We start from the raw sequence: 26,503 nt of genomic DNA on the forward strand, positions 1-26,503 counted from the left end.
TATAAAAAGGCGAATATGACGTGAAATTGCAGCATATTCCGCATTGTTAGTCCGACCTGTATTCGTGCGTCGACCAAATATTACTATTTTTGTGAGAAGTCCTACACCGGCAGATACACCACAATGAGATTAGGTAAAATAAAAGATTCAGTTTTTAGTGAATTTTGGATGCTTGTGTAAATAGATGTTGCTTTCTTAACGTAGCTTTTAAAATATTCAAATCATTTTTGGTGAAGAGGTCATATTTGAGCAACTCATTTGAATAAGAAGTTGAGAGTTCCTGAGTTTTCTCATTTCTTCACAGTCACTCAAATATTATGTCTTCATAGTATAGTATAAGTAAAGTAGTATAAGTGCAGTATTACCGCAAGACACCGTTCATTGTCTTTTATAGTCGGTAAACACTCAGAACCATAGAGGGCAACGGCCGGACGATACTATGGTAAATTTTAGATTTTACACGTTTGTTAATACGCCGATCACAAAGAACACCAGTTGTAGAATGCCACCTAACCCAGGTTGTGCCAATCTGTAAAGCAATTTCATTGCGTATTTGTCCATTGGCTAATAGCATTGATCCGAGATATTCAAAACGTTCAGTTCTGGGTAGGTCACTGACACTGACAGTGATTGTGCCTGTTTCATGGGTATTGGTCGACAAAAATTCAGATGCTCCAGATCATTTTTGCTATGAGGCACCAACAAAACATCATCGGCATAAACCAGTATATAGAGCACTGGACAGTTGCAATGCAATACAATTGGCATAGATTGTTGAACTTCCGCAACAGTACGCTGTCCTACTACCAACTAAACACCTCCCTGTTATCACAGAACCTAATCTGGAACCGTTTGACACATTACTTCGGGCGAGCCTTCCCGCTCTCCCAGCTTTGGGAGCCTTCAAGTCAGGGCATCTCTTCCACAAACGGAAGCGAAGGGAATGAAGGGAGTTGTTAGTTCAGGGAACCCTTGACAATCCGATCTCTCCGCCGGCCGAGTTCAATCTTCTTCGCAATAACAAGAGCCCGAACATAATGTGCAACACGATTCCCTCTTCAATGTTGTCTGGGGAGAACTATGTCTGCATAGAGCTGCTGCACCTCTCGCAAGAGAAAAAAGTGTGTTCCGCATCGTTCGTCACTTCATTGCAGAACACACAATCAGGAGATCACGCCTTTCCAATCTTGTGTAGGTAAGAGCCGCCTTGGCTCATTTTGTCAAGAGAGTTGCCACTTGGTAAAGGTGCATTGATGTTCTTCGCAGGGAACCACCCAGCTTATGTTTTCGCCCTTACTTCGGTAGATAGCTTTACGTTTTTTTGGCAAGGAGGGCAACGGTGATCACTCCCGTGATCCCCATCACTGCCGGTTTTGAGACAATCTGAGTTTCGAGACACTCACAAAGCTCCCCTCCCCTCCTTTTCAAGGCCATCACCCCATACCTCCCCGCCATAGAGCAGAACTAGCTCCATTGTTCCCATAAGGAGACGTCTCCTAGTAGATAAAGGGACCCCAACATTCCAACAAGTCCATTCCATTCCAGTCCAAGACTCCAGCTGCTGCTTTGATTTGCTCGAAAAACTCATGTTCGCGTCGAGCATTAAACCAAAGTATTTAACCGCTAGTTTTGACTCTATAGTCAACTCGCCGATCGATATGGGGCGTAGGGTCGGGATTCTGTGCCTGATCAAGATGACTACTGCAGTTTTTCCAGCGCAAGGCTCAAACCACGAACAGTCATCCATCCGCTTACTCGTCCCATGAATTTGCCAACTCGGCTTTGCGCGTGCTAAACAGGGCGTCCGGTAACAAGTGCCACTACGTCGTAAACAACCAGGCGCGACTCTTCGGGCATATCGAGTCTCAGCAGACTATCATGGAAAGTGTTCTAGAGGTCCGGCCGGCCGGATGGATCCCCGTGCTACTCCCGACGTGATTTCCATCCTCCTCTGGCCCTCTAACTTCTCATAGAGCAGGGAGCAGACTTTCTGTCCATCTTACGAAATTAAAGGGATTTCTGACATCAAGCGTTATGAGAAGCACTATCCCTCGAGATCTTTGGTTGTATGCCTCGACTCGATAAGCCGCATCTACGATCTCCATAACAGCATTCACTGTTGATATCCCTGTTCTTAACCCTAATTACCTTCGTCCTGGCAGCGCGGATCGCTTCAGCCAGTCTCTTCGTGATAAGCTTCTCCAGCACTTTCCCGGCCGTGTCAAGAATATGCAGCGATCAGTATACAGACGGGAGCCCCGGGTCTCTGTTTCCCTTGCTGATCAGCGCGAATCTGACCACTTTCCAGCGACATGGAAAAATGCCTTCCTTCAAGCATGCGTTGAACGAACCAAGCAGCGTGTCCGGCCGATCTCAGAACACCAGTTTGTAAACTTCCGCCAAAATGCCATCAAGACCTGGCGCCTTCTTGTTTTCCGTAGAGATAACCGCTTCTTCGAGCTCTCTCATTGTGAAACGGGGCAATCTTCGACACTTTCCGCGCTATTGACATCAACCCATAGAGGATGTGTGGGGAATAATGCCCTTACAATGCGGTCCATCTGGTCGGTACTTAGTATGCAGGGCTTCCGCAGAGCCCCGATTTTGTATAAACGTTGTGCCAAACGGCGGAGCGGAGGAATGATTGCTTCACAACGGACTCGCCGACATTTCAAGAATCCGTTTCCCTCTGCAGTCTGGCTGAGGCATGCCGCTTTCAAGGGGCCTAGCATTAAAATCACCGCCTACCAGGATTCGTCCCTCTTTGCTCGAAACGGCGTCCTCCAGAGCATTAAGCTGGCACCGAAAGTCCAGCATTGCCTCATTCGACGTCAGATAAACCCTAAAAAACGTTATCCCTAAACACCGAATCCAGACAAGACCATTTCCTCGGCCTTCGGCAAGAACATGAAGTCGAACGTCGCCCCGAACCCAGATGGCAGCGATGCCCGAACAGTGGTTATGCCATGAAACCTGGTCCCTGGTTCGGTATTGCTCGCTAATTAGCACTAGGTCAGCATCTACCTCCGTAGCGACCTGCAATAGCAACTGGTGAGCGGTTGCACCCCGATGCATGTTAATTAGTAAAATACGAATCATACCATTCGCGCCCTAGCCCTTTCCAGTTTCGTCCTAAAGACTGGACACCATTTAGATTGGAGATACTTCAACCTTTTCTATGAAGCAGTCAAGATCCCGGATTTCTAGAGAGCACATAGGCTCTAGGCTAGAAACAAGAGGCTTCTCCCCTAATAACCCCTTGACCGCTTCGTGCTGGACATTGGATGTCCTAAAGGAGAGTGGTGAGCGGGCGCTTCCGTGATGAACACCAACAGAGACATGAAGCGGTTTTAATACACCCGCCACACTTCAAACTTTTCGGAACGTGGTAGGGCAGTTGGAACCAGCGAACGAGGTCTTCTGTCTCTAGGTGTTGTCGTAGAGCATACCAAATGAGTTCGTGTGGCACACGTTCAACTGCTTTCTCCAGATCCAGAAACTATAAAGAGAGTAATGCTACAGCGCTTCCCGGTGCCACCACATGTAGGTTCTCCTCGACCACTCGATTTTGGTTGAACCTTCAGGGTTGCAACGCAATCTTCCTACCTGCCTCTTCAGAGCACCAGTCGCGGAGGTAGAATTGCTCCAAATGTCGGCAGTGCTTGTAGAAGTGGAGGATGGACAAATTTTTCAGTTGAAATCTCCTCGAAATATTCAGACCTTCATTTGAACATCATCACTCCAAAGCCAAGTGTCTCGGTTGATGAACCGCTTACCTGGCTTGGTGACCTCGAGGATTGCATAGCCTTCTTTGTTGGTAGGGTCTTTAGTTTGGTTCCACAATTCTTCCATATTCGTAGTGGCTGGAAATCGCGTAAGTGACATCATTTCTTCTTTCATCTCACGAAATCGCCACCATTTAATATGCGGCAGGCCATTGTGTTCCAATGGCCGCGGAAAATAGCTGACCGTCTGACAGGAGGAGACAACTGATCACCTGTCAAGTTTGTTAACATTAAGTTAGAGGAAAGAATATAGAAAATAATTTCCCGTCCAATCAGCATTTTATTTTTGTTTCACCTCGGATAGAACAAAGTACGTTACCTCAAATCCTCCTCCTTTAGCTGGACTTGGGGTGATGCCAGCCGTACTTAAATAGGAAGAAGCGAGGTGCTCTTGCAGTTGGATTTGGGATTTCCGCCCATCAAGAAAGCTTGCCGAGGTACGGATGAAAATGCAGGACTTCGGCAAGCTTATAAGCGAGATAGGCCTGGTTCTCTTCTCTTCCAATCTGTTGGGAAGTGGGCATTGATCAGGCAATGGTTGAGGTCATGATGGGAGCAATGCTAGGAGCGCATTTCCTTAGGACGATGGAAGGGATTTTGTCAAGTCCAACTGATTTTTTATCTTTTGAGGGGGCATGGACGCCCTTGCGGAATCTGAACTGGCAAAGTGGGTCGGCCAAAGCTTGAGTGAAAAAAAGTGTAGGTTGAGGAATGAGGAAGGAAGAGTGGGAAAGTAAATGGGGGGTTTTTGGGCTTACCTCGTTGTCGAAACGTGGTTCACGGAAGTGGAAGTTTCAGTGGTGTGCCTAGGAAAAGTGGACAGCGAGGACATTAAAATTTTCTGTGAGGGGATGTTTTGGGGAAGGATCGCATTTTGTTGGACAGGGGGCAGGTTTTCCTATATGCACCAGGGTTCAATTCGGTATTGTAGAGGGATTTGTGGAGATATTGTATGTAGAGGGTGAGGACTCTTTCGCGGACGGACTTAAGGTTACGGTAGTTTAAGCGATGGAATCAGTTCGTCACATACTTGCCGAATTGTTTCGGTGTATTGATGGACTGTTTGGTCAATGGTGTCGTTGGAAACTGTACTGCTGCATGGGAGTAGGAGGGGCTGAAGTTTAGTTTTGAGGGCCAGGTTGATGCTTTTGCAGTTTGGGCGTTGGAAGTCGGGTACTGAGAGTGGGGTGGAACGAATGACTCTGTCTGGGGGTTAGATGTATAGGATTATGGCCTCATGGTCGCTGATTCCAGGGACTGTTTCGAGGAAGGGAAGGTGTTTGGGTTGGGAATAGCAGTTGGGTGGCTGCTAATCAGTATGTTGGCTAGGTGGGAAAGAACCTTGGTTGATGGTGGGATGGGAGGTTGGAGGGAAACGGTGAAACTGATCCCCGTTCTGGTTCGACCATGGACCCAACCAGGACGTATGTCTGGCGTTGAGGTCCCCACCGATAATTAAGAACCATTGTTTCCCAGAAAGGTGGGGTTAAGGAGCGCAGAGGGACTCGATGCGGAGGAAGTCGTGTGTGTCGACGGATTAGTTAGGACAATAAAGGGAGGCCACGAGGACCGTGATTGATTGGGATTCGAAGGAGATGAAAGTGGCTTCAATTGATTTGAAGGTGTTGGGAGGTCGAGGAATTCGTGTGGCTGGGAATTTTCCGGAAATGCAGACGCCATTCCACCGCTGGTTCTGCAGCTCTGAGGGTTGGCATGTGGGCGGTCAGTCCGGAAGAGGTTGAAATTGGGAAAGGAAGGATTGTATCTATTGTTCAACCTAGTTTCACAAAGGAGAATCATATCGAGTTTATGCTCGCCAAGGAATAGCTCAAATTCGCGTCTGCGAGCTCGACCGATGATGGAGTTGAAGTTCAACTCGATTAATGGATGCCAAGATACCGACCATTGAGTTGAACATCTGCAAGAATTCTTACGATTTCCTGGCGAACTCAAGGAAGTCTGGATTGTACATGGTAATTGGGCGGTTTATACGGATAGGTGAATGGGTAGAGGTTCCGCTTCATGCTGTGTCTGGAAAGTTCACTGACGGACGGGTGAAAGCAGGATTTGTAATTGGGCGACCAAAGGGACGGGAGGCAGTTGCGGGGACATTGTGGGTGGGAGGCACACGTTTTTGTGGGTTTCTCCTTGCCACCACCTGGACAAACCGAGGGCATTTCCTGTAATTTTCGGGGTCGTCATTGCCTCCGTAATCAACTGAGACAACAGATGCTAGAGACAACATGACTCCTGGGGTGAAGACGCTGCATCTATCCCTCGGAGAATGAGGCTGGTCGTCTTCTAGGACGGGAGAGTATATGTGGAGAACTTGTTATGGTTCCGACGTTTTTGTTAATATTTGGTGTGACCTACCTGATTTATTAATCAGGTAGATGTTAGGGAGGGCGCGGGAAATCGATTGTTTAATAGACTCAACAATTTCTGCGTTCTCTACGATTAGGAGTGGAGGGATCTTTCGACTTACCTTCTGTTTATTTGATGGCGCTGCGTTGTCGTTCGGATCTATTGCTTGCTTCGGTTGATGAGGATGTTCAGGTGAAGGCTGCTTGGTCCGGCTGACGGGATACACCTTCTTCGGTTCGTTGAGCGTGGGGAAGGCTTCGGTCTGGGACCCAGCAAGTAGGGGAGCGGGGCTTGGGTGCCTCCAAAGTATGCGTGATCGTGACCTCTGACGACACGATCACGTGGCTAATTGCTTAATCCGGTCTTCCTGCCAGCGATTATTCTCGAGGGCTTCCTGGAGTTTCTTCAACAAATTCTCATTTGACTTCGTCAAGAGGTAGATACAGACTGATATTTTCAGTCTGAAGGTTCCTCACATTAGAGGAGCACCAAGTCTTTATACACGAAGTGTGCAGCTTCCGGTATTCCGCCTTTTTATATAATAGATTTTAGCTGGCATGAGTTCAGCATTTCATAGACACGGTTTCACGTACTTTTTATTTCGCTATTCCTCTCTTTATTAGAACATATTGGATTTCGAAATAACGCCAACACCTTATTTCATTCTACCTAGGAATCGCCTTCAGATTACTAATTTCAACTTTAGGGATTCTCCGAGATTCCAATACCAACACGGTGTATGCAGCAGATTGTGAAAATGAGGAGCTATTCGTCCCGTATCCAGATAGGAGTTCTGGGACTAAATATCGGGTATGTTTCGATAAAACTCAAAATTTCGTGGACTTTGATTGCCCACCATTTCTTTATTTTAATGAAAGAACAAGAAGCTGTACGGTTTATTTAGATGGTCATCCAATAGGAGAGTGTACTTACCCCGGTGAAAAATTTAAAGATCCTGGAGATATTAATTGCCAGCTTTTTTTTGTATGTGATAGCGCACTAGAGCTCGTCTTAAACTCTTGTGATACCAATGGATACTTCAACCCGCTTTTTCAAAAATGTGTTCCTAAAACTGAATACGACTGCGAGAATGATATACCCGATTGTTTTCAACCAGAATTCCAAAATAGAAAGTGGCTTGACAAAGAACATTGTGAATACTACTATGAATGCGTGGGAGACATAATTGTGTCCCGAAAATGTCCCAGCGGGATGTTCTTAGACCCACACTCTCAATCTTGCATGCACAACACCAATGGGAATTGCCAAGTTCCTGAAACCAAGCCGAATTTACTAGTGAATATTGAAACTATGTGCAGAGGAAAAGTTGGAAAGTATCTCCCGGATCCCTACAATTGTAAAGCTTCTTACTATTGTTATGACGAATCAACCCCCTACTGGATTCCTTGTGAAGGCGGCAGATATTTTGCGGATGGAGTGTGTACTCTAGTAAAGCCTAGTACCTGCATTTGCGAAGATGAAAACTGGGCAACTAATGGGAAAACTTCAGTGGCAGTTCCACATCCTGATAAGGCAAAATTTTACGTGTGTCAAAAAGGAAGGCTACCTGAGGAGAAATCGTGCCCAAAGGGCACAACCTTCGATGCAATAATGAAAATCTGTGTGTTTTAAAAAATAAATTTGAAACTTTTTATCATTAGTGTTTTGTTTTTCTATCTCTCCATTTTCCCCTAACAGAATACATAATTTTTAATATCCGGAGAAACTTATGTGCATGCAAATACCTCTAAAGGTTGCCAGTTATCACCTACCATGATGGTAAGCATGTTGGTTTTCATTTAATAGGTGCGACCTAAGCACCTTCCCACGAGTGAGATGCTCAACCACTCTCTCCAAACCTTTCAACAAAAATGATGTCAAGCTGATCTGTCTGAAGTCCTTTGGATTTGATAGCCATCTTTCCTAGGCTTCGATGTGGAGACTACCTTAATCTAACCTTGTGCCAAAGGTAGATACTTAGCTCAAAGCATGACAAGCTAGAAAAAAAATTTCTTAGCAATCGCTCCAAGTGCTCCATACCCTCCTTTAGCATTGCTGGAACGATGCCAATCATGCCAGGGGTTTTGAGGTACTCAGAGGATAGTACGGCTGCCTTCCACCGTCCACTTCTCTCACCACTTCTCCTGGATGGTGTACTTTCAAGAGGGACTGTACCGATTCCAGTTTGGAGTTTGTGAAAGTACCATCAGGTTTTCAAAAGGAGTCCAACTTGGCCGAGTCATCCCCTGAAGTCTTTCCTTCGCCTTCCAATTCCTCACAGTACGCTCTAGGTGAGTCCAGTTTCGAGCTTCATATTCACGCTATGCATACCCGAAGTTTAACTAGTCTTTACTCTTATTGCTTTTTCAAGGACGGTTCAGAAGTCGTCTGGTTGATTTCCTGAGTTTTTCTAGTTCGCAATTCCAACAAGGAACCGTTTTACCGCTTTGACCTCGAAAAATAAAACAGGCACCCTAAAAGTGTGCAATTCAGGGTTTTCGATTCATCTTCAAACGTCAAAGGAGTGTCCAGTCGTTTAGGCAGCGGTACTTTATTGCCATATTATGTAGATCACTGAACTTTGTTCAGCGTTCCGTCTTTGCATTCCAGACTGTTCACCCACTATAGTCAGATTGAATTCTAGGTTTCGGTGATCTGACAGTGAGACCTCGCCCCTGATCCACTGCCGCAATTTCACTGATCCAATGTCACATTTCATAGCTTCTGCACCAGACAAATGTAGGAGTAGTCCTGCAGTTTTGTGAGCTTTGCTGCTGCAGGAAAATTTGACCAACCTTTATGTTTTTCGACATCACTTAGTATAATCTGTAATGCAAAACAATTAGCGTCAATTGGAAGGACAGCAGTTCCCATGTCCTCATCCACAAAAGGTCACATCTCATCACGCAGAGCATTCGTCTGTTTCCCACTTAATACGGGCTTCGTTCCAGGCTCCAGCATTTTTTTTCCACAGCCATTCCCGGAGGATGATAAATTATTCCTCCGACATTTTACCATTCTTGGAGGCATCTCCCACGCCAACACTGATAATTGAGGCTGCAGCTTGGGCATAAGTTCTCTTCCTTCCTATCTTCGTGTCCGTATCCTTATGGGAGGGGTTAGCTTCGTTGAGGACTCTCTCGCAGCGCTCTTGATCACCTCCCGCCAGACTGGTTCTAATCCCCGCAGGATTCGTGAATGTAGGCTCGGGTGTAGAGCACAATAAAGCATTGCCCACCACAGATGTGTTGGTCCTACGCTTCCTTCGCGCATTACCGCTGACAGAGGAGCCTGGTACGGCCAATGCGGGTCTCATCCAGGTTACCAATTTTTCTCCACCTTCCTCGAAGGTTGCGCTTTCTCGCTTTCGATTTCTCTACATATTACTGCACCTGGTGGTGCAGCCACATCCATGTTCTCATTCCCATGGTGCTTCACCTTCTTCCACAGTGCTTTTCTTTGTCGCCTGCTTGGAGTCTTCCCTGATTCACGGTATCCAGACCGCATGAGTCTATTTCCACATACCGACGTTAAACAAGTAGCCTCCACGTCTCCAGGTTACCTTCATTCCGCTCTTCTTGGTAAGGGTGAAGGAGAAGCCTCTAACAGGCAAGATTCAGCCTGTAGTCCCTCCTCCTTAGTGTCTGAAATTTCCTTCTACCGAGCCTTCCTCTTCCGCTTACGGGTAAACCTGGACTGCAGCACCGCGGACGGGCCGACCATAGTCGGCTTACCAAACTGAGAGTTGCCGTACTTTCCTTCCCCCTAGGTACAAAATGCAGCCTTACCATCGAGCCGGAAATCACGCCTCCACCAAATTTCTTCGTGTAAGAATATAAATTTGGTCAGGTCTCCAAAGTCCGCGCCTCGGCCTCGACCTGATTGCTCATAATCGCGGGTGCATTCGAAATCTGTGATTCCTTACCGCTTGGAGAGTTAAAATCCTTTGCTTCCATATTCATGTTTTTGGATACTCTTGGCGTAGTAGTGAACTACTACAGGCTACCCCAATACGACAAAGTGTTGTCCGAACTTTCCGCCTTACGGTTGTTTACTGCTTGATTGTCAGCTTTCGACACGATTGGGGCTGAACGGAGCTCTTTTGTTATTCTGACTGGTGAAAATGATGTCCACAACGATGCCATTGAAAGGCGATGCTGTGGCTTGACCGGAGTCTTAGCATGGCTTAAGAAGGATGCAACGAGTCTGAAGAATTATTTCGGTAATCGGTTAACCAAAATAAGGAGAATATAAGATCGAAGGACAACCCGGCACATTTGTGGTCCCAGAGGAATAAGCCCTATGGAGCTCATAGCTGTAGCTAAAGATGTTATTTGCTTTTCCAGGGGGGCGAAGGGGTGTGTTATACTAAAACGCTTTTCGTCATTTTCGAAACTGGTAAACGTGACGTCCTATGTCCTACGGTTTATGATGGAAGAAAAAAGAAGTCCCCCTTTAAGAAAGTGTCAATGAAGCTAACTGCAGATTCTTCGATTGGTACATAATATCAATCAACAAAGCGTTAGCTCCAGTGTGTACTCAACGAGGCGACAATATTGCGAACGTCCGAAGCATTTACGACATTGCTTTGCCATATTGAGCCTTGTTTGGATACAATGCCTCTAGTTCTACTATCTAGTAACCCCAAAGACTTCGTTAAAGGCATTACTGGAAGTTGATTGATCACAGCAGGACCTATACGAGCGATGGAAAAAGCTGAAAGTACTTCACACAATATTTTAGAGTTGATGGTCTCAGGAAAATCTGCACCATCTCCAATCGAGGGCAAAATGGAAAAGTGAAGCACCTAACGTGTAGCGGGGCCAACTAGTGCTCATCCGAAAACGCACGCATCCTGCATGATGCCATTGGTTTAGCTTCGAGGAGTTTACCCTGGCGGCGAGTCACCGCACAGAATCAAGGCGCACAAAAAAAATAAGTTGGAGTTGTGGAACCAGACGACCGTGGACCATCCCTTCACTAGATAAAACTAAAACAAGTAGAGTCTAAGAAGGCACTGACAAACTTGACGAAAAAGCAGTGCCAAACCGCCGGTATCTCCAGTGGGTACAGAGGTGACAAAACAACCTAGGAAGCCTTGAATCGCGCCATGTACATAAGCACACGCGTTGCTGAATCTAGTGGTCCTGTTCCTCACGCTTGCCAAGATACTCTCGCAGAACATTTCCACCGAGAATTACGAAATTTGGGAACTTTACGCTAGGTAGAACGTAGAAAGACTAGGCTAGTTCAGAAAAGTCCTGGAAAGCTTGGAAGGTCGATTTTTCTGTCAACGGAACATTGAAGAAGCGAAAGGATGTGATAGGAGTAACTAGACACACATGTATGAACATGCAGGTGAAATAATGAATAGTCAAAGAGTAGTATAGGTTCCTGGGTGAAACGTGGATTGGTAGCCACGATGGAGCATAAAACTTCGGAAACGTTTGCTGAACCAAGACCAACAGCATCACTACCAAACCCAATCTCTACCTCCACGTGGTGACTGCTGGGAGTTTTCTCTTAACGAAAAGCTGCAGACGGAGAAGGATGAAGGCGAGCCTCCCGCGCCTAAAAACGGGGCAAATTGTATCAACTGACATCCCTACATGGAAAATAACTTCTTACGAAGCCCCAACAGGAGCCTCGGACTGAACGGATAATACATTGATGAACCCGTCAACGATAAAAGGAATAACGATATGCGCATTTTCTCATGGAACGTGCCTGTACAGAGATGAAGCTGGCAAGCACCTAGCCGATATCCCGTCCCAATATAGGGCTGATTTAACAGTTACAAGAGATGCGTTGGCCAGGACCAGTTTCTTGGGGAAGAGCCACTACACCATATATTATAGCGGCCATCCAGAAAAGCATGTGCTCGGAGTAGGTTTCTTAGTCAGCCAAAAAATGAAACCTACTGTTACCGGCTTTGAAAACATAAGCGAACGGCTATGCACTCTGCGCTTGCGAGGCAAGTTTAGAGATATAAGCCTCATAAACGTTCACGCCCCTACAGAGGAGACTGCAGAGTCGGAAAAGGATACCTTCTACGAGGCAGTAGAACGAACTCTCGAAGCCTGTCCCAGATATGATATCAAAATCATACTTGGGGATTTTAACAGCCAAGTAGGGAAGGAGCCCGTATTCAGGCGATACGTTGGCTCCTGGTTTGCACGGGAAGCGGTTCACACACATATGTAGACCTCTCCAGGCGGGACCACTTCAACCAAATTGACCACGTGTTGATGGAACGCCGCACTCCTCAGCCTTGATGAATGTCAAAAGAAGGCCAATATAGACTCGGATTACTATCTCGCTGGCGTAGTGCTCCGAGCTCGAATAACAACACCACCCAGAATCTCCTCTGAGAATCAGGTGAGAGTTAACATTGGAACCATCCACAACACAGCCCTCCGCAACACCTATAAGAGGGACATGGATGCCGCAATAACCGCAGTCAACAGAGATCCTGGAGATGAAGCATCAACAAATGGTGTTCACAATCACGTGAAGAACGTTATTATAAATGCAGCCACAAACATACTTGGCCCCAGCCCCAAAAAAAAGTCGGAAAGGCTGCTTCGACGATGAATGTAAGCTAGCAATGGAACGGAAGAATGCCGCATACCGAGTAATGTTGCATTTTCAAAAGACGCGGGAACACACAGAGACTTATCACGAACTGCGGCGATCGGAGAAGCGACTTCACAGACGGAAAAGGGATGCCTGGAAGAACAAACAGGGCTGTGAACTCGAAAAGTACAGGGAGCAACCGCACCAGGTGCGGAAGTTTTACCAACAAATTAGCAGGCTGAAGCCTCACACACCTCGATGTTAATCCTGCCGATATAAAGAGGGAAATCTGATTTCCGAAAGAATGGACATATTGGATTGAGTACTTTGAAGAACTACTGAACAACCAGAACATCGACGAGTTGTAGGTCCCGCCAACTGAAGACGACTAAAAATACTGCCACCGCCAAGTATAGAGGAAACAGCCCGTGCAATTTATCGGCTTAAAAACCATGAGTCGCCAGGAGCCGATGGAATTACAGCCGAATTGGTTAAATATGGAGGCGACCAATTACACCAAGTGGTTCATCAAGTTGTGCTAAAGGTGTGGGAGAGCGAAACAATGCCTGACGACCGGCAAAGAGGCATTATTTGTCTCATACATAAAGTGGGAGATATCACACAGTGCAGCAATTATAGAGGTATCACGCTGCTGAGTACCATCTATAAGATATTCGCCGCTACCTTGCTAGGCCAGATAGTCCCATCCCATACGACCAGAACATAATTGGGTCACACCAAACAGGCTTCACTCCAGGCAAATCAGCAACAAATCAGATTTTCCCTCTGCGGCAAGCGATGGAAAAACTGTTGGAATATGGACATCAGTTGCACCATCTCTTCATCGACTTTAAAACAGCCTATGATAGCATAGCCAGGGTAAAACTTTACACGGCCATGAGAGAATTCGGTATCCCGACGAAATTGATAGGACTGACTAGGGTGACCCTGACCAATGTGCGAGGCCAGATAAAAGCAGCAAGACCACTCTCACGACCATTAGACATCAACAATGGTCTACGACAAGGGGATGCACTATCATGCGTACTCTTTAACTTGGCCCTCGAGAAAGTGATCCGTAATGCTGAGGTAAATCTTGGGCTGCACATCAATGAAAGCAAGACAAAATATATGGGGGTAACGTCAACCCCAAAAACCAACTAACCAACGACAAACCGCACTGGTCAAACGGCAAGAATAAAGATAGGAGACTACAACTTTGAGACCGTTGATAATTTCTCCCATATAGAGTCGAAAATCGTCGGAGACTTGGCCTCGTTCGAGAGAAGAATCCGATCCGATGAATTTTTGGCCCCCTACATAAGGATGGACGATTCGATAGCCTTCATAACGACAAAATCTGTGAGCGATACCATGATCGTCCGGTTGTAGGTCCGGTGGTAGGTTACGTTGGGCGGGTCACTTAATCCGTATGGATGAGGATGATCCAGCCCGGAAAGTCTATAAGGGCAATATCTATGGGGGAAAAAGAACACGAGGCAGACCCTGCCCGAGATAGAGCGACGGCATAGGTCAGGACACCAGACAGCTTTTAGGGATATCGAATTGGTGGACCTCGGCGCAAAACGTTGATGTCTGGAGTTCCTTATTAAGGCAGGCCTGGACCGGATACCGGTTGTTGCGCCGTTGATGATGATGATGTATATGTGAAATGTGGTCCTCTATGCTGGTATGAAATTTGGTAGCCGTAGGATGAGTTTAAGGGGGATTATTCAGCAAATTTCTAAAAGTTGGTAATATACGATTAGTAGGTTTATTTGAATAGATATCGGAGCAGAACATATTTTGAGGCCTAGATTTCATCAAAGAGCATTTTTCTGATTTTTTTTCGGATTTTTAGGATGGGTAGTTTCACTTTAAGTGTGTACATTTTGACTCCTTACTCAGGCACTTTGCAATTCACGCCAAAACTAATGTCAGTTTCGGAAAGTACAAATCGAGACTTCTCATTTGATACCCTACACGACTATATCCGGTGGATTTCTTTTTTTAAATCTCCCCTTTGCATATATGGGAAGCCGCTCTTTAAACTCCGCCTAACTTTATGTCACTCGCTGAATGCGTGGGATTTCATAATTCCCATCTGTCGACCAAATTTCATTCAAATCGGTTCAGCTGTTTAAAACTAATAATTTTTTTTTAGTTTGTTTCAGGAGATCAGGATTCGTTCGGACCTGACAAATAAACAAATGCTTATTTCCGCTGGCACATGGGAATTCCCCAATCAGCTAATGAACTTCTTATCACCTGATAATGAGAAAGTTTATCGCTAGTGTTCAATTCTTAGAAATTTCCTAAAAAATTTTCCATCACATTCCAACAACTATTAAGTTATCCAGGCACAGATAACCTAAGATAAATCTTAAGGCTTAACTTTATCGACTTGATTACTGTTTTGCATGGAAGCTAGATAACCCAATCTTATTAGCAACTACTTTGTAGAGTATATAAACAGTTGGAAATCTGACTTCGCTTTAGTTAATAAACTATTTTTGTTGAGTGTTCAAGTATCTAACAAAGAAAATCCGCAAAGTTTTTCTTATTAAGCATTGCCTAAAAAGGACTTTTACAAAATGAGCAGAGGTAAACTGGAAAAATGTTTTTTTTTTTCTATAAAAGCTAAAATCAGATTTTTAAAAAAAGAGATTTGTGAATATTTACGGGAAAACCAAACCATCAAGTTTTAAGGATAATATAGCTGGAATAGTGCAATGTGTATATCAAGTTACCCTGCCTGTGTGTACAGTTCCGTTATAAATCGGAGTGTCTAGGCAATAACTCCTCTCCAGATTTTTAAAGGATTCAATCATTAAAAATTAAGGACTATTTCCACTACAAATATCTATTCCCTACACCTTTAGGTTCAGTCATTTACTCAGTGAAAATGTTTCCTGTTTTACCCTATTTAAGGGGGTGTGAAAGCCGTTTTTTTGGCTTTTTTAGAAATTTTTTGTGAAGAACTGGAGAAAGATACAAATACAAATTTTTCACCATAGATTTTTTAGTATCTTGGGCGTACGCAGTAATTTTTCCAGCCCGATTGCATCGTTCGTTATTGAAATACAGAGTAATTTAAACACCCATCTCCAAAAAAAGGTGTTTTTCTGCTGATACGATAGAGGGCGCTGTGATCATCTTGGAGAAAAAAGTAAACGGCGTTTTGACGTACAGACTTAACTACAGTCCGTAAACTAGGATTAATAAAAACTAAATTTTTGGTGCCTTGTTAAACTTTTTTTTGTGAATTTTCGTGTTTTTTCGAGGCTTCTTCAATGAATAAAAAAAAACTACTGCATGAATCGCAATTATCCTAGTTTGAGGACCGTAGAAATATGATCTGAATAAATCGCGAAAATTTCAAAGAATTTCGTTGGGTGGATTTTGGGCTATGGTGGCAGCCGATTTTCAACATGCGGTTTCGAGAAAAACGCATTTAAAAAGTAGAATGCGATTTTTAGCCATAAAACCTTAACTGACCATTAGTCTGCTATGCCTAGTCCAAAAACCTTAGGTTTCTTCAAGAAACACATGTACCCCTTTGGCTTCAATTCTTGTCCTTTTAACGAAGTGATTCGAACGTCATTCGGACCGCTTTATTACGGCGACCGACATAAATCTGGCATGTGACTCATTACGTGTTTAATGCTATAATTTCCGAACGCGTCCGAATATCAAAAAATCACTTTGCTCATACAGAGTGCGGCAGCATAACTTCCTTTTTTCAAAACTCAATAAAAGCTATTGTATACATCGGAAAATATTTATTTATTTTTTATAATGTAGGTACATGTCTAAAGTTTTTATTTACATTGTTTTGAAGATCAAATCTGTTAGGTGACGTCCCCATTCTCCATACATTGCGTAAACCGATTCCTGGCGTTTGTCATGACTCTTGTTAGCATAGCAGGTGTTATGTTGGCAATTTCTTCTTGGATGTTGGTCTTCAAATCTTGTAGGGTTCTTGGACGGTTCACATAAACACGGGCTTTCAAAAAACCCCATAGAAAAAAATCACAACGGGACAGATCGGGATCGCCTCTAATTGAGATAAGGCGCTCTGGAAAGTGTTCCCTCAAAACAGCCATCGATGCTCTTGAAGTGTGTGCTGTTGCACCGTCTTGTTGGAACCAAGTGTCCCCCAAATCCAAATTTTCCAGCCGTGGGAAAAAACAATTCTGTAGCATGTTTACATACCGGTCCGAATTCATTGTCACTCATCATTTTCCTCAAAAAACCAGGGACCAATAATTCCAGCTGAGGAAATTGCACACCACACTGTGACTTTGGGTGAATGCAAAGGCTTTTGAAGCAATTCTCGAGGGTTGGCGTCACCCCAGTTGCGCATGTTTTGTTTGTTAACCAACCCATACAAATGAAAATGGGCTTCATCGCTAAAAAAAATAATAGCACCCCCGGGAACGACATCAAGAAGAAGCTCATACGCGTTCATCCGAGAATTGAAGTCACGTTCTGAAAGTTCCTGCACTATCGCCATCTTATAGGGATGAAAATGAAGATCATCACGAAGAATTCTTCAGATGCGCAGATGCGTGTTTGCGCGCAGAACGCCGTGGCGATCGCAACATTGACGCTCTCACTGCTTCAATGTTCTCAGGTGATCTAACGGGCCGAGGGACTCCAGTTCTTCCTTTTGTCGCACTTGCAGTTTGTCTGAATGTAGTGACCCATGTAACAATTGATTTGCGGTCTGGGACGGGAGCCAACGGGGCTAAATTAAAACGATTCCGAAATGCACGCTGTGTTGCAATAACCGAACATCCGCTTGAAAAGTAAACCTCAACGGCAAAGGCACGCTCCTCACTATTCCAACGAATGGTGGCGGCTGAACCGTGTCGGGACAAAACTTTACAGTATCCCCTCTTGAACGAGACCACTAGCGCTCCGCTACGACATCAACTAACTGAGTGGCGCGCATTTTAAAAAAGGAAGTTATGCTGCCGCACCCTGTATATCCTACACTACATCTAGATACAATTGAAGCCAACAAAATTCGATTCCACGGATCCGACACACAGGATGACCCCCTTAAGTTAATAATATTATCTTCTTCTTCTTTTTCTTCAGCCTTTATCCCGTTCACAAGCGGGGTTGGCTCGTCGTGATCGGTTTCACCATTTGGCTCTATGAAATGCCTGATCTGGATGCAATCTCAAAGCTTTTAAATCGCTGCTTTTTGGTCGTTAGCTATCGACTTCGATGTTCAGACCAATCTTGGCAAGTGAATTCTCGTTAGTGCGAATTACGTGACCATACCATCAAAGAGGCCTCTCTCACAATTTTTCCATGATTGGTGCAACCCTATAACGATCGCGGGTATACTCATTTGGGATGTGATCAAAACGTGTCACGCCACTAGCCCAACGTAACATCTTCGTCTCAATTACCGCAAGACGCCGATCATTGTATTTTATAGTTGGCTAACATTCAGAACCATAGAGGCCGACAGGAAGGACGACATTGCGGTAAATTTTATATTTGAGATGTTCGTTGATACGTCGATCACAAAGAACACCAGTTGTGGAACGCCACTTCATCCAGGTTGCGATAATGCGTGAAGCAATTTCATAACGCGTGTCTGATAGCGTTGATCTGAGGTATTTAAATCGCTCAGTTCTGGTGTGCCGCTGGTAGTGATTATACCTGTGTTATCGGTCGACAAAAAATCCGGTTTAATCAGGTTCAATCTGACACCGTGTTGAATAAGACGATCATTCCATTTCTGGACAAGTTGCTCGAGATCATTTTTAAGGCTTTGTGTAAACACAAAACCTTATTAAAATTGGTTTACTGTCTGTCTTTTTTTTTTTTTGTTTGAGGAGGGAAATCTTCAAAAGACACTGGCCTGGACACGCCATCGTGTGGGATTCTTACCCACTAAAACCACCCCCGACTCCTCCAAGCCCCGTGGAACCACCGTACGGTATTACATCACGGGACGGAGTCAGCTCATTTTAGCTTCGTCCCCTTTCGTCTCTACGCGGCGCACGTAACCGCGCTTTTCTGGTCTCATCTGCCTTTCGCAGTTTGCTATGGATAGATACGACCATGGGGTTGATCGCATGCCAGTCTTCCTGACATGCTAGCATTTTTCGCACCAGATTCTCTGGTAGGAGCACCTCTCCTAGAGTCTCCTCTAGGTTCTTCCTTTCCTCCACAAACCTTGGGCAGTGGAAGAATACATGCTCTTGGTCCTCTGGGACTCCATCGCAGTTTGGACAATCGGGTGAGGTATCCAGTTTAAACATGAACAGGTACTGGCGATATCCTCCATGCCCTGTGAGAAACTGAGTAAGATTATAATTAATCTCACCGTGCCGTCTCTCCAACCACTCCTTGATGGCAGGGATGAGCCTGTGTGTCCACCGACCCTTTCCCGAGTGTTCCCAATGCTCTTGCCATCTATCTACCGATCTTACCCTTTCGGCGTTCTTTGTCTGCGATAAAGGAGTGATAGACTTCCCACTATATATATTCGTCATCTCATCTGCCAGGATGTCAATGGGCATCATTCCAGAGACGACGAACGCTGAATCATCTGAGACAGTCCTGAATGCCGAGCACACCCTTAGGGCTGTTCTTCTGTAGACTGAACTCAGTTTGTTAACGTTAAATGTAACATGCAATGCCTTTCCCCAAACTGGAGCTGCATAGAGCAGGATCGAACTCACTACCCTAGCTATCAGCAACCTGGAAGCATCCCGGGGCTCTCCCACGTTCGGCATCATTCTTACCAGGGCCACACTCGCAGTGGATGCTTTGTCATAGACATACTGCGCGTGTGGCTTATAGCTAAGCTTCCCATCTATCATCACTCCCAAGTATTTGATGGCAGGCTTAGAAGTGGTGATATGATTCCCAATTTGAATACGGGCAAAATTTCTTTTACGGCGCTTGGTGATGAGCACCGCTTCTGTTTTTCCCTCCGCAAGTGTCAGACCAGAACTCTCTAGCCAACCCTTAACAGCACTGATCGCTTCGCATGAGTATAACTCAGCATTTTCGAGATGCTTTGCGACAACAACCAGCACTATATCATCGGCGTAGCCCACCACCGTGGCTTCCTCAGGAAGGGGAAGATTAAGAACATCGTTGTACATGATATTCCACAGCAGTGGGCCCAGTACGGAGCCCTGTAGGACACCCGCGGAGACAACGTACTCTTGGGGTCCGTCATCGGTGTCATACCAAAGCCTCCGTTTTTGTAAATAGCTATTGACAATAGCTACAAAATAAGCGAGAATACCAATCTTCGCCAGAGATTCCCGTATTAGATTCCAACTGGCCGAATTGAATGCATTTCTCACATCGAGGGTCACTATTATGCAATATTTGCTAGTACTGCCCCTTCCGTGGATTGCATCTTCGGCCATGCCAGTTACCATTTTGATGGCATCAATGGTTGATCTGGCTTTACGGAACCCATACTGCCGATTTGAGAGACCTCCCTGGCTCTCAACAACCGGGAGTAATCTATTATAGATTACTCGCTCTAGCATTTTGCCCACAGTGTCCAAAAGACAAATAGGTCTGTAAGAGGTTGGCTCACCTGGAGGTTTGCCAGCCTTAGGCAGTAGCACCAACTTCTGTCGGTTCCACGATGCAGGAAATATCCCCTCGGACATGCACGCTTCGAACAACTCAGCGAACATGTCCGATCTGGATTTCACGACTAGCTTAAGGATAATTTTTAGCAAGAGTGAAGGACACGTGATCTGCGGAGATGATCGCCCTCTGAATCGCCCCATCACGATTCTATAGGCGCTCCCCCACGGGTTTACGTCCGCTTCTAAACAGAGCTCCTTAAAGCGTTCCCTGAGGAATGAGCACCTCCTCGACATGGACACTTCACACACTTTGGCGATGCATTGGGCCACATGGGCAACTCTTTCCGTAGAGGCGCCTGCTTTATTAGGTTGGTCTAACCACACCTCCATGAAGGTCTGCTCATCCAGAGCTTTAGCGGACCAGCCTGACATCTTTTTCGGTTTCGGGCATGATGGTCTTATGCCCGGTGACTCCACCCATAGCCCAAAGAAGATTGCCTGGTGATCGCTGTGGGTGTAGTGCTTGCTGACGCACCAAGACATACCGCGTGCCAGTGCAGGGCTTACAAAAGTTAGGTCTACGATTGAGGCCGACCCCCCTTTCTTTCAACAGGGTTGTCGCCCCGTCTTCCTCCCCACCACCTCTAAGCCCAAGTTGCGCTTATGGCAGGGGTCATGACCAGTCCAACAAAACGGAACTAAAAGTTCAGAAGGGCCCAGAGTGCCCAAAGTAGGAATGTCGGCTAGCGAAGCGAAATCGACTAAAGTCGTGTACAAAAAAGGAACAACAAATCAAAGGTGCAGATTCGCCCGGATGCAATTGTAATCTCCAGCAAAGAAAATCTAAGGTATGTGGAGATACTGAAAAAGGGGAAATCTAAACCAGACATAAACGACCTAGGCGGAAATATCAGCTAAATTCGGAGGACCCTGAAAGGCGTTCTCATGTTCCAGCATGGGAAAAACTGACGGCTTTCGTAACCAAGTTATAAACTCACTTGAAGAGAATATCTCTGTATATTGCAAGAATCTCGATGAGGTAACATTTAAAGAAGAGATCTGCACTGCATTGAAGCAAAAATTCAAGGTGGAGGAATTCAGGGAAGAATTTATCGTGAGCCTAAAAAAAGCATCATAAACCACAATACGACTGCCAGTGGAGGCAGCGCAGAAGTTGTTGGCCTTGGGGAAGGTTCAGATTGGATTGGTTGTTTGCCAACTAAGGGAACAGATCCTTTTAAGGAACGCTTCAAATGCCTAATAATTGGATACTTCGCGGAGGCATGCACTAACGGTCTGATCAATGCCGAAGGTATGGGGAGATCGGACATACTGCCAAGGAGTGCAATGGGGACCCCAAATGCATTTTGTGCGAGGGAAAGGAGGGACGGGATGGATGCAGTGAAAAAATGAGGTTAATGAAAATAAACCTGGGTCGCACACGATTTGCTTGCATAGATAACTTACGAATTCGCGATGGAGGCTGCTATCTTTAGTGAACCGTACAGAAACCTTAACGGTGGGATGATATGGGGTGCGGTCGTCAAACCATACAATATAGCATGGGTCAGGCGGCTAGTGGCTTTGAGTGGGCAAAAATAAGCGGTATATTCGTATACAGCTGCTACGCCCCACCAAGCCTCACACTACCAGAGTTTTGTGACTTGTTTGACGATCTTGTTCACGAAGCAAGGGGCGGGGTCCAAGTGGCTTTAATGTGTGGACTTTCGAGGGGGCAACAAAGAGACTAACGCAAGAGGGCGGTGCTTATTAGAAGTATTCCTCTAGTTGGATGTAGTTCTGGCCAACACAGGTGATGTCAACACCAGAAGATCTTGTTCAATTGTAGATCTGACTTTTGTCAGCCCTGCTCTGACGTGTAATATGTCCTGGCAAGTTAGCGAGGACTTCACGTACAGGGATCATCAGACAATCACCTTTCAACTAAGGACAAAGACCCGCACCCCAGAAGCCGAAATGAAAAAGCGACTGATGGATAAACATTCATGGAGGTGCGGTTAGACCTACCTAGCAAAGCAGCCACCTCGACGAATAGAACTCTCCATTTCACACAAAGCATCTCTGAAGCATGTGAGGCATGGATGCCTAGGAGATGTTCATTGCCTACTAAAAGACCCAATTATTGGTGGAATAGTGAACTTGTTCGTCTTCAATCAGAAAGGAATAGATAGAATCGATGAAGAGCAAAAGAAGTATGACTATAGAGAAGCCCGCAAGAACCTCAAGCTCGCCATCTAGCGGAGGGGAGAGGGAATGTTTTAAGGAGCTCCGTCCGGAAGCGGATATATATCGGTGATGTGGCGCCTGTAAAATCGTGACAGGACGATTCAGGGGCCGTTCATCTTCGCAGATCACGTTCCCTATGCTCCTGTTGAAAATGAGCCAGGGGTTATTTCCCCAGCACGCGGGGCAAAGAGGGAGGGGGGTATTGACACTTTCAGCGCCCCAGAATATGACGTCAATTTCACCAGTCACCATGGACGAACTGCTGGAGATCTACAGTCGAATAGGCGACAGCAAAGCTCCGGGTCTGGACGGCATACCCTCAAACTTGTGGTTAAATGTTGACCGGAGTCCGAGCGTATCTTTCCTGCAACATACAAGCGACAGAAGCTGGTGCTGGTGCCTAAGGCTGGCATACCTCCGAAGGAACCGTCCTCCTACAGACCCAAATATCTTCTAGACACTGGAAGTAGCGGCTAATTTATAATAGATTACTCCCGGTCGTTGAGGGCCTAGGAGTCCTTTCAGATCGGCAGTATCAAACATTACCATCAAAACAGTTATTGGCTTGGCCGAAAATGCATTTCACGAAAGGGTTATATCATCAAATATTGGGTTGTGGTGACCCTGGATGTGAGGGATGCATGCAATTCGGCCAAATGGAACCTTATACGAAGGTCTCTGGCGATGATTGATGTTTCCGCCTACCTCGCTGCTATTGTCGATAGCTACTTGTGAAAGCGGACGCTTGTTTATAACACCGATGATGGACCCAAGGAGTACCTTGTCTCCGCGGATGTGACACAAGGCTCTATAGTAGGCATACTACTGTGATATATCATGTATAATGAGAAATTACGCCTGCATTAGAATCGAGAATCGTATCATCACTTCTAAGCCGGCCATCAAATACTTGGGAGTGATAATAGACGGAACACCCAATTTTAAGCAGCACATCGAGCATACTTGCAAAACGAACCCACCACGAGTATGGCTCTGGCAAGGATGACACCGAACGTAGGAGGACCGTGGCATACTTACGGGCTCCTCATAGTCTCAGTCCCAGTTTGGAGAAAAGCGCTGCATATTTAAGGCCATGCACATAAACTTAGTGCGGTCTACAGAAGAACAGCCTTAAGGGTGGGTTCCGGCTTTAGCACCTCCTCAGATGATGCAGCGTTCGTCATTTCGGGAATGATGCCGAGATGATGAATCGAGATGATGAACTCATACAATACCATGACACGGGAAATGGAGGATACCGTCAATATCTTTACAGGTTTAAATTGGACATCTCTTCTAATTGTCCAAACTGCGACGGGGTCCCAGAGTACCAAACGCAAGTATTCTTCCAATGTGCTAGGTTGGTGGAAGCAAGGAGGAACCTAGAAGGAACTTTAGGTGAAGTGTTATCTCCAGAAAATTTTGTCCGGCGAATGGTAGCTTGTCACGAGGATTAGGATGGGATCAATTTCATGATCGCAGCAATCTAGGATAAACTGCGAAAAGCAGAAGAAGTGAGGAGGGCACGGTTATATACCCCGCTGTTAGACGGAGGTAGACCTGGCTAAATTAAGCCAACCCCTTCGTGTTTAAACAAAACCTTGAACACTAATGTGCTTTGGTGGAACAGAAACGGAGTGGTTGTCGCCAGAAAAAACTGACAGATGAGGTGTTAGCCGTGAAGTGTGCGCGGAAAGAAACCCATCAATTTCCATCTAGGAAATTGGGTACCAACTTTCTTTAAAGGGGTTCAGTGTAAATATGGCGACGGTCACCAATGGAAATAGGAAAACTTGTCATCACCCTAAAGCTTGCGAACTTCGAGTTATACAGAGTTGACGCCCAGCACACTATAGAGTTGTCGAGAAGATGTCAGCAAACTAGTGGCTTTAAAATACACCTTCCGTTCGATCAAAAAAGAACACTCAAGCTTGAGTAGTAATGCCGGCAGTATGAGGCCACAAAGTGACACTCACTGCCGCAATAGCAAGGGAGGAAATTATCCATCATAAGATATTAACGAATGAAACCAGCAATGGCGAAATATTCTGCTGCTTCATCAGCCAATTGGTGGAAAAGCTTGGTCCATCTTGGAACAAGGTGATGATTTGCAGAAACGTTAATTTCCTTTTTGTAATCGCTAATTAGTATTTTATTCGCATCATTCTCAGTTGGCAGACCATGAATTTCACTTAAAAATTCGATAACTTGCCTTGAAAAATAGTTAATTTGCCTTGAAACATCGTTATTTTCACTTATTAATTCGTTAATTTCATTTATTGAATTATTAAATTCATTTGTTAAGGCGTTGATTTCATTTGTTAAAACGTTAATTTTATTTATTGAAGTATTAAATTCATTTGTTAGAACGTTAATTTCATTTGTTAAAACGTTAATTTCATTTGTTGAAGTGTTAATTTGACTTGCAAATGGAATATACAGCATGTGTATGTACGTATGCCGCAATAAGCGTTATGGGCAATGTTCGCTTATTAAGGATGATCAATATGAACATACGTACGTACATATATAAATCTTGAAGTTTGGAAATGCAGAGCGATTTTTTAGGGATATTAATAAGCGAAGGTAATGATACTTTTTTTTGACATACCAATCGTTAGTCCAATATTCGCCTATCATCAAAAAACTACCAGAAACGAGATACCTTTAAATTAAGAAAGATTTGGCTCATTAGCATTTACTCTGATTGCAGGTCACTTGATCTATCTCCTCCTCAACATTCTGGCATTATGTGCTAGACAAACATTTGGGGATGATCCTTGTACTGGAACTAATTATAAACAAAACGATCGTCAAAAGGATCCAGATGACTGCAGAAATTATTTTGAATGTGGAGTGGTATCAGGGGTTTTTGAGGAAAAAACTTGCCCCTATGGAACGGGATTCGACCCTGACACCAAAACTTGCAGGTGGAGGGATAGTATTGCCGACAATGCAGTATGCTTTGGATCAACTGGCCCTTCCATAACTTGTACAGCCCCCTTACCAGTAGTAGACGTACTGAGGAAGCAGTGTGTGCCAGAAGGGACTTATGTAACAGAAGCAAATGCAATAAGACCTGATTGTAGCATCGAAGACGCTGATGGTAAACCTAAATACGAAGGCAAATTTGTTGCAGACCCAAAAAACTGCGCTGGTTATTATATATGCAAAGATGGTGCGAGGTTAAAGGGTTCATGCGATGAAAAACTTTATAACTTTGACCCACTAAATCAATATTGCACCAAGAAGGAAAATCTGCCATGCTCAGTCGAGGGAGGGGATACCTCCACTTCTGCTTGCGAAGGAAAAGCAGCTGGAACATTTGTTGCGGACGAAAACATCTGCACAGCTTACTTCCGTTGCACTGGCGACAACGCAGGACGTCAAGAATTTTGCGAAAATGAAAAGTACTTCAACGAAGGCAGTTGTGTGTCAAAACGGCCAAGTCGGTGCAGTTGTGAAGATGCGGATGAAAGTGCTAAGGGCGAATTCGCTCATGAGGACCCAACTAAATATTGGATATGCGAGAAGGGTAAGCGAACAGAGAAGACATGTCCTAACGGCACAAAATGGAGTCAGATCGATGAAAGTTGCCTCATTTGATGAGAAAGTAGAATTCTTTGCAAATTAAAAATTTCATTTGTATTCTAAAATAAAAGTTTAAAATTTCATTCTAATAATAAACTTGTTTGAATACAAAGCGTTTTCTGTATTTTTTATTTGGACTTGGACTTGGATGCCTAGTTGGCGGGATTTTAAAGATTCACTCAAAGTATTCCCTGCTTCTTCTTCTTACTTCTGGGGTGATGCTTGACGCTTTTGCCTGGGCAACTGCCAAGCGAGGCGCACAAAACTTCACCGGTTGGCTAGACGATGGCTGTATTGCCAAATATATGTTTTAGCTTTTGATGTAGTGGCCGCAGCTTCAGGACGAGAGCGGAA

General features: G+C 45.0%; 1 protein-coding gene across 3 annotated transcripts; it reads left to right on the top strand.

The window, feature by feature from the left end:
• LOC119649742 (probable chitinase 10) lies at positions 1-26,214 on the top strand. 3 transcript variants are annotated; one of them, XM_038052028.1, is made up of 2 exons: positions 1-133; positions 6,823-7,809. In XM_038052028.1, exons 1-2 carry the CDS (start codon positions 124-126, stop codon positions 7,779-7,781), a joined length of 969 nt encoding a protein of 322 aa, XP_037907956.1. In that variant the 5' UTR covers positions 1-123; the 3' UTR covers positions 7,782-7,809. The 3 variants fall into 3 exon arrangements, with proteins under 3 accessions (XP_037907956.1, XP_037907958.1, XP_037907957.1); XM_038052030.1 differs by lacking the exon at positions 6,823-7,809 and adding an exon at positions 25,272-26,214 and having other exon boundaries at positions 25-133; XM_038052029.1 differs by lacking the exons at positions 1-133; positions 6,823-7,809 and adding exons at positions 15,220-15,329; positions 25,272-26,213.
• Positions 26,215-26,503: the final 289 nt, after the last annotated feature.

The sequence above is a fragment of the Hermetia illucens genome, chromosome 2 (genome assembly GCF_905115235.1).
Source record: "Hermetia illucens chromosome 2, iHerIll2.2.curated.20191125, whole genome shotgun sequence".
NCBI classification, from domain to species: Eukaryota; Metazoa; Arthropoda; class Insecta; order Diptera; family Stratiomyidae; genus Hermetia; species Hermetia illucens.